This window comes from Brassica oleracea, chromosome C5 (assembly GCF_000695525.1).
Source record: "Brassica oleracea var. oleracea cultivar TO1000 chromosome C5, BOL, whole genome shotgun sequence".
NCBI classification, from domain to species: domain Eukaryota; kingdom Viridiplantae; phylum Streptophyta; class Magnoliopsida; order Brassicales; family Brassicaceae; genus Brassica; species Brassica oleracea.
In genome coordinates this window covers 428,677-438,270 of record NC_027752.1, presented here as the reverse complement: position 1 = coordinate 438,270, position 9,594 = coordinate 428,677, and the positions used below count along the sequence as shown (strand labels likewise).

At 29.5% G+C, this 9,594-nt stretch overlaps 1 protein-coding gene across 1 annotated transcript; it reads right to left on the bottom strand.

Moving 5' to 3' along the window:
• Nucleotides 1-215: 215 nt before the first annotated feature.
• LOC106343926 (B3 domain-containing transcription factor NGA3) lies at nucleotides 216-2,196 on the bottom strand. Its single transcript, XM_013783285.1, has 2 exons — nucleotides 1,873-2,196; nucleotides 216-1,712 (listed from the first exon to the last, which is right to left on the bottom strand). The coding sequence occupies exon 2, from the start codon at nucleotides 1,381-1,383 to the stop codon at nucleotides 349-351; it is 1,035 nt and encodes a 344-aa protein (XP_013638739.1). The 5' UTR covers nucleotides 1,384-1,712; nucleotides 1,873-2,196; the 3' UTR covers nucleotides 216-348.
• Nucleotides 2,197-9,594: the final 7,398 nt, after the last annotated feature.

Sequence of the window (9,594 nt, the reverse complement as noted above, 5' to 3'; positions counted from 1 at the left end):
TGCCAAGTAGTAAGATTAGTGTATAATTTGTGAAGATGACTGGTAAACAAAGAATTTTATCGAAGAATATGGAGACGATTAAACGAAGTTTGAGACATGTCAACATGTTATTTTATGTAAACAATATTTATAAATAGGTTTCTATATACAGATGTTTAAAATATGCGAGTTTCAACGTGGTGACAAAAGCCTAGTGATGAACATCAAGAAACATGTAGAGAAAAAAACTCATAATAATAATAAAAACGAAGAGATCTTTCTTCCCCTTACTAGCTGGAATCTAACTCCAATTTGAAAATTAACTAATGTAGTAGAATAAAGAAAGACAAGAGAGGATGATGAAGCTCATCATGGACTGAAATCTAGAGAAAACGAAGACTTCCCTTTCTTAGCAAATTGATCATCATCACCATCATCATGATCATTCGATAAATTGAATCTGAGAGCTGACGAAGAAGAAGCACCCATTTCTCCACGTGGCACCAACAAAGACTCATCATGTTGATCATAGTCGTTACCACATTCCATATTCACCCCAAAGAGCCTTAATCTCTTTCCCGCCGTAGAAGGAGGCGGAGGAAGCGGCGGTGGCAACATCATCACCGGAGGTAATCTCCCGGGAACTACAGGGACTGACTCTATAACCAACGGCTCTGATCCAACAATGCTTCTCTGATCCAACGGTGACCCCGTGTAGTAAGCTAAATTCCCATAACCATACCCTACAAACTCTTGACGCTGATTGTTATAATAAGAACGTTGGTGGTTTCCGATGTTCAAGCTCCGTTGAATAGGGACAGAATTATATTCCGGCAACGGATGAAATCTGTTGGAATATTGAGAAGTTGTCGGAAAATTGAAATTGAAACCGTAATTACCAAACTGATGTGCTTGAACTAGGCTCATGTCCGGTCTGTGCCTCCAGTCGATGTAGAGTTTAGATCTTTGGGACTCATCTCCGATACCTCGTTGGAAAGACACGATGTCTCCAGCGTCGAGCTTTTTCTCTTTTACGAAACGGCTCCATCCTTTGGTCATCACGTAGCTCTGGCTTGAGTTCCAGTACGAGTAACGAAATCTCCACATCTTGCCGTTTCTGTCTTGGAAGTTCAACAGCGTGCCGTTTTGGTTGTTTGTTGAGTCTAGTGGAAAATACCTCTCCGCGTGTTGTTTAGGGATTACTAGTCGGTTGAGTTTTCCGACGTCGCTGGGTGTTACCACTTTGTCGAACATGTGTTCTTTTTCCGGCGGCGGGATCATCATCATCGGGAAGTTAGTGTTGTTTGCGGTGCCGGAGCTACTGCTTGCTCCGATGTTTGAGGCTAACTCTTGGTCTTTGTCTTGTTCTTGGTCGGAGCTGGTCGGAGCTAGGGATAGATCCATGAGGTATTATATGATTTTCCTTGGAGAAATCTTGATTTTGGTGAGGTGGTTTCTTGAATCAAGATATTAAACCTTTTTAGTTGTTGTTCTTGCCAAGCTCCTTATCTTGAGATTTATGAGATGGATCTTAATTAGTGATTCTTGATCAAGAATAATACCTCCTTGTTCTTGTTCTTGTTCTAGAACTCAATCTTTCTTCCTTTTCTTGAGATGTTTCTTAGTGAATCTTGATGGTGATTAAATCTTTCCCTTGCTGTTCTTGAATTGATGAATTGTAGCTGTAGTTGTTCATAGTCATTGATGATGATGATGATGACTCAACTCGAGATCTTCAACATGCATTAGATGGATAATATTAAGAGACCAAGCGAAACGAAAATTCAACCACAGTTATCAAAGGGATAGATGAAATAATGAAAAAAAAAATCAAAGAATATATTAAAAGAAGGGAAGAAGAAAAAAATAATTAAAGTTCTGGTGTGGTCTCACCTTATAATATAAGAGAGAGAGGTTGAAATTGAAGTTGTCTTTCTCTTCTTGGTTCGATTTGTTCTCTTTGCTTTCTTCTTTTACCACAAAATTTAGGGGAATATGAAAACCCTAGAATTCAAACCAAACTGTATACATATATAACTATCTTCGCGTTGACTCTCAAATGAATTCAAGGAAAGAGAAAAATATCAAAGCAAATCGGGACTTGGAACTCAAAATGGATTCTTGCCAAACAAGAGGATCTCTCTCTCTATCTCTTTAGAGGATGGAGAAAAAAATGGTGGCTTGAGATTCTTGACAGAGTTTCAAGACTTAAGAGAGAGATTGGTACCGAGTAATGCGTAGGGGCCCATGAATGATATGGTTCGGGTCATGTGAGCTTTTTGTCCTTTTCATTAGGCTTCGAGTTAGCTCTCTGTATTGAAATTTCGAATCTCTATGTACATGTGCTTATATGTGTGTAGATGTAAGTTGTACACGTACGAAGTGTTATTGTTTGAAATTCCATCAACATCTTTTTTTTAAACGAGTATCTATATGTATTTACCTTATTCATTGGTGGCTATTTTTTTTTTTGTTCACAAGTTTTTTTGGTTAAAACATTAACTAAAGGAATTTAAGCTTACATCTCTCTATAGATTTTTGTAAGTTAGCACTAGTCAAAATGATTCCAGTATATATACAGAAAAGAAATACGCATTTTCCATGTAGAGAAAAAAATTACAAAACATGCGTTTGATCACATTAAATTAAATATAATCCTCACCTACTATTCCAGTTGTTGGCATATCATGATTACTTGAACATGTGTATGCATACATACATAGTTACATACACTATAACGCTCTGATCGTATCTATTTACCTTATATTTTCCGACTTATTCAAAATTTCTGGATTTCACCCTCATCCAACAATTTATACATTACTCCGGAAAAACTTAAAAACCAAATATTGGCTGGTGTTATAAATCATTTATAAAACTATATGATATTACAATTATAGCATTTTCTAAAAACATCCCGACTGGTGATTAATTAAAAAAATGTAATACTGTGAAATTTAACACACAATATTAGGAAAAAGCATAAAATACATGTAATGCCTATAAATAAGAAAACATCTGCGATCATAATTTTTTGGTTGTTCATGTATCCTATCTAACAAAATTATTTATAACATAACACTCATAATTTATCAAATTCTACCATATCGATAAATCGTAGAAGACGCTTGTATCAAAATCAACCGTTTGATAATCTGATTAAAACCGTGTACTGTTAGTCCATAAGACAATCAGTTGAAATCTCTTAAACATATATCATATAGAGGAGCTATGTGCAAATGTAAATGTTTTAACGCTCAGTAATAAAATCAATTCACTTATCATGCCAGTAAAAACAATGATGAATTTAAATCTTTAGTTAAATAAAAAACAATGATGAATACATAGCAGTAATACTATAATAACTCTAGGTTTCTTTTCGAACTTTGTTTAGCATTATCTTGTCAGAGCAAGTCACGTGGATTATCGGTCTAATACTGTTATGAGAAGGAATTAAGTAATGGAGATTTGTTCCAAAAACAAAAGATTTAATAATCTCTATGTAAGAAAACCATATAACTAATTTCGCATATTAACTGTGCAATTATTTACAGATCACAAGGGAGGGGTTGGTTTGGTTGCTGATGTGTCCATGTTTTTTGTGGTCCAAAATTTTATACATATACACCAATCACAAAAACAAAATTGTAAATAAGGAATTACATAAGTATGTAATTGGTATGTGTATGCCAAATATAGTCAGATCAAGTCGATATATTACGAGCTAGGATCGTTTTAGGCTCATCACCGGGAAAATTATATACGTTTTTTAAAAAAATATTAAATAACTGATCTGGAGAAACTAACATAAAAATTACAAATGATGTAAAATACATAATTTGATCTCGATAACTAACCTTGAATCCTTGATTAGTTAATAACTATACTTAATTAACAACCAAATTATTTTATTATTTTATTTATGTGTCTTAGCCATCAACATCCATAACAAGAGCGTTTGATGTTTTGAGACAGCAAGAAAATATCCAATTCTGTCACACCTGGTCAGATAATATCCAAGTTATTAAACTGCGTAATTGTTTATTATTTATTTGTGATATATGGTATACATGTCATCAGTACATTAGTCAAAAGATATGAATTAATCGATAAGCACGTGCAGAAAAGTATATAATAAGTAGGTGATACTTTAAACTTGCGTTTCAAACACGACCGATCTTGTATTTGACGAATCGCCAATTATCATAATTTGTCTCTCTTTTTTTTTGAGAAAAATTATCATAATCTGTTTTCAGCCTATAATGTAACTATATTGTTCTTTTGTTGAAGATATTATACTACATTTTAAAAACTAATCACTTACCTTCATTTTATTTTTAGCCTTTTTTTTAGGCAACTGATAAATTTCATAAACTTAAAATGTTTAATACAAAGTAGGAGAGCCAAGAAGATGAGCAGATTTTGCTAAAGAGTCCGCTCGACCATTACATGATCTCAAAACATGAGAAAAAATGATGAAATAAAAAAACATGGATATAAATTTAATATTCCTCATAACTTCAAAGAGCTCTACAGAAAATGAATTTGAATTGATAGCTCTAATGAGTCCAAGATTGTCAGATCGAATCCAGACGTTAGAAGATCTGTGCTGCCGCACTGTGATCAAGACTTCTCTCAAAGCCAAGGCTTCAGCCATCAGGAGTGAAGCTACAAACTCTGCTCGTGCTTGAGTTAGGTGTTTTATCTGGACATTTGTTCATTTTTTCAGATAAAAAAGAAACAAATTAACAACCACTATAAAACCGAATTCCAGATTTAGTATAACTTTCAGTCCACTTTCGCTTTGATATTCAATTGTAATATATATATATATTTTAATATATTCAATTGTAATATATTTAGTCTGCAATTACATTAATTTTTAATTTAGTTTTTACCTTTTTAATTTGGTTCATATTCAGTTGTCAGATATTGTAAAATGTTCATATTTTCCGTATTCAGTTTTTATACTAATACCATCTAGAACGCGAATAGATCATGATGATCGTCGAGAAATTATGAGTCTGTTAATATAAATGGCATATACATAACTATGAATTATGGCTCGGAAAAGTTAGACTGCAAGCATCCCTCACTCTTTAATTTAAATACAGAGCTAAAAAGAAGATGCAATTTATTGAGCTTTTTCAGTTACAAAAAAAAATTTATTGAGCTTTTTGCTATTTACCGAACTGCAACAGCTAAAGGGGACCTCTCTACCCATAATCTCTCATTTGCAACTATTTTATTAAAGAAAACAAGAGACAAAACCCTTTATAGATTATATTAAGGAATATAAATCTTTTTAATTAATTAGCCAATTTTATTTATATATCTAGCAGAAACTTTTTTTTTATTTAATCTAAACCAATTTTAACTTTAAAATTTATTACCAATTTAAACTTGCAATGAAGTTACTATATATAAAAATTAATACGCCTTCGTGTAAAAAGGACATAAAGCATTTTTCAAACCTTTTATATTATTTAGCACAAGTTTTTTATTATAGTTATTGTTGATTAGCAGTATGCGGCATACCGACATGCTAGTTATTAAGTAGTGAAGTAAAATTAGGAACATACAAAAACAAAACCTATAGTTTAAGTCTTAAAGGAGTAGATTGAAGACAAATATATAATCAAATCTAAAAGCTACAAATCATTTTCAAAAATATATGTATGCTAAAGTTTTATTTATATTACTTATTTGGATATCCAAATTTTAGAATAACACATATCCAAATGTAATGTAAAAAGGTAATTTAATTATCAGTATCCGATGATCAAAACCTTCAAATCCTAAGTTATTAGTCACTTAATTAGAGTATATCGTACTAACACCCTAGTTGTATCCGGTACAATTTCTCATAAACTTAGTCAAATTCTACTCACTAGCTAATTAGATGTGACATAAATACGAGATGTATTGTATAGAATTTGTGTTAAGCGATTAAACTAGGGTTGGATTTAAAGGGGAAGCAAACATAAATGATAAGGGTAACGAGAAGGTGAAGTGTTACAATTTCACAGCAGTAAACATGGAATAGAGTAAGGACCACCTCTCTCTCTCTCTCTCTCTCTCTCTCTCTCTCTCTCTCTCTAGAGTTTGTCCCAAACAGCCTCACATTTTTGCATCCCCACTCTTCTCGATCTCTTTCACACCTATTTTCTTTATATATTTTTGTATGTGTGTTTTAATCAACTCGGATGAGGAACTAGGCCCCTTGGGATTTTTATTGAATTTTAACTTTTCTAAACTACGTACTGTCCTGTAGCCATTTTTGAAATGCTAAGAACTTGGTCGTTTTTAAAGCTGATCTGACAAAAAAAAGCAAGGTATGTGATGTAGTGGGGCTTAATTGTCATAAATACCATCTCAATCGTTGATCAACTATTAAAATCATTTTATGATCTTTAATTTAATTTAAGGAAATAAATAAAAAGGAATTTTTAATTTAATAAATGTAAGTTGATAACCAATACTAAATGTAAAAAAAATCAACACGATGTATACTTTAGTAGATATCAAGTTGGGTAATTTTATAAATTAAAGTACCATATTTTATTTTATTGTATTCCAAAATTATGTATGGTCAAATCTAAAACTTTCAATAGTTCCTTAAACTGTAGGTTTAGCTAGGGTTCTAATAGTTTAGAACGAGGGTTTAAATGAGTTAGGAATCCTGTATAAATTCTTGAGAATTCTTATAAAGATAAATTCTACGGTACTTATGGTAAAAAATAAAAATAAAAATAAAACTATAGTAATTTTTGATAAGCAAATTGTAATCTACTTTTTGTGTTTGTTATACGATAATTAGCTCGATTTAAACGAATTATCTATATTAGGGGGGGGGGGAGGAGGAGGATGTTTAAGATATTGTCCATTTGCATGGAGCAGATTTATGTGATGTTGATGATGGCAACTGTCATGTGTGCCCCAAAGTCTAGGAGTCTTGATTCATTTATATAGCTTTTCTTTTCTTCCTTTCTTCATTCAAAAAAGAAAGGTCAGAAATTATGTTTTAGGAAATTGAGAAATAAAGATATTGTAGTTTATTTATTCTTTTAATCTATGGGTTGCATGTACCTTCGATATATGAACGCCAATTTCATATGGCCTCTACATTATAAACATATATGTTTATATATGTTTATACATTATAAACATATATAAAAAATATATAAACATATATAAACATATATAAAAAATATAAACCCCCAATACGGTACCCGCAGTTCATGTCCCGCTGGCCACCCGGGCTAGGGTTAAATCCCAAGAATACGTGGAGTGCCGTGGGCCTCGCGGAAATATTCGGTTGACCACGGTCGCCGGAAACCCGCAGTTACCTAAAAAAAAAAAAATCTAAGAGTTTTGAATTAAGCAAAATTGAACTATTGATCAGCTCTGGTTTATGATTTATTTGTGAATAATAGTTTTTTAAACATCATTTGGTGCACAACTTTCTTAGAACATGAGTTATTATTATACAACGAGTTATTTGTCGATAAACATTATCTAAAAGTTATCTGCGGCTAGTCGATATATACTGATAACTGGCACTAGAAATCAAGAATGAATGGACCGGTACGGTCCACTAATGTAAAATATCAAAGCATTCGCATTTCAAGATAATCAAACGAAACAAGACAAAGTGGTGGGGTAAATATATAAACCCTAATTTTTTTTGTCATCAAATATATAAAACCCTAATTACCAAGCTCCCCCTTGTCTCGTTAGCAATTAAAAGGTAAAAACATATAATTTTATATGCTAAATCTTATAAGTTTGAAATTAAACTTTTTAAGGTTGATTTATTTTCCATCGCAAATAAAATGTTTATTTAAGAGCCTGGAAAATAGAAATATGAAGTGCTAAATCGAGATATGGACAAAATCATATATAATGAAATGTAGATATATAGATAGAGTCGCCCCACACTTGAGGTTGGTCCACAATGAATACCGTTGGAGGCTTCACAGGCTTTTGTTCCGTCTTTGTCTCTCTCTCTTCAAAATTTTTGTTACAAAAAAATTATTTGAATTATATAACTTTTGGTTTATAAACATATCTTATAGAGCCATGCGTTTAAGCCGACCCATATTGAGCCAAGCTCCAGGCCTCATTTTTGTAAGTCTAACGATAATTTCGAAACCGAAAGAATAAAAATTTATTATATTAAAATGTGTAATTTTTTTTTAAATGGACATTTCCTAGAAAATTATATTTCATTTAATTCTAATTAACATTATGCATCATATCACATCTTAAATAATTGACATATATAACAACTCACCTATAAAATTTTCTTATTTTTTAATTATAAAAATATGTTGAGAAAAAAATCTACAAAATCTTATAAGATATTTTAAATATTATTATAAAATGAATCATTGATTAATTTCGTGATTACTACTCTAATATTATTATAAATTAATGTTAGTTAAAATTTTATTATAAAATAAAAAAAATGTGTATACTATTTTCTTAAAATTTCTAATTATAGTCTATATTATCTATTAAAATAGAAGTAATGGATTCTTTCATGTATTGTTTTATAATTTGGACCATTCTTTAATTTTTTTATTAAATATATTTTGTTAAAACTAATAATATATAGAATCTTTGAACTACGTTAATCACAATTTTTTTGATATTTTTTTATTTTAAATATAAATATTTTTTAAAAAAGTTCTAACAAGTCGATCTGTTTAAAAGATTTTAACAAGATCATAATTTTTAAAAATTATATGTAGATATTTTCATTAATTTCGAAATTAGTTATGAAATAATATTATACATTTATATATTTTATAATATTAAAAATATAAATTCTATCATTTTATCAATTATATAATCATAATCAATCATTTTAACAGAAATTATTAATTATTATATTTTGATGATTAAATTATATTAAATTGTTAAATTTATATATGTAATATGTAGGTAACACGTGTTAATATTAGAAAATTATATAATACACGTATATAAATTAACATGTATTTCATCAAAGTTAATAATACAAATCATTTATGCATGATATCTTTTTATTTTAAATATAAATATAAATATAAATAAATATATACATATATATATATATATAATTTTTTTAACAAATCTTTTGAAAATATTATAACATTATCTTAATTTTCAAAAATTTTATGTAAATATTTCAACTAATTTCGTAATTAGCAATGAACTATTATTATGCATTAATATATATATATATATATATATAGTTATCATTTATAAAATAAAAAAAATACATTTTTATCATTTTATAATAGTAATAGTTCATATTAAATGAGATTATTTTATTGAACTAAATATGATAACATTATATTAAATTGATAAATTTGTAAAAACATTTTTTATAAATATAAAATATTTATGCTAAAAATATAATACGATGATATAACGACTTAACATTCAAAAACTATATAATACATGTATAAAAATCGATATATCTTAGACTTTTGTATATATAATAATATATTATTTGAAATAAATAAATGTAAAAATATTGCTAATAGAAAACTTAGTTTTGAATGTGGGTCAAAACTGAATATAAATTTAATACAAAAATAATATTTAATATGTTTTTAATGCATA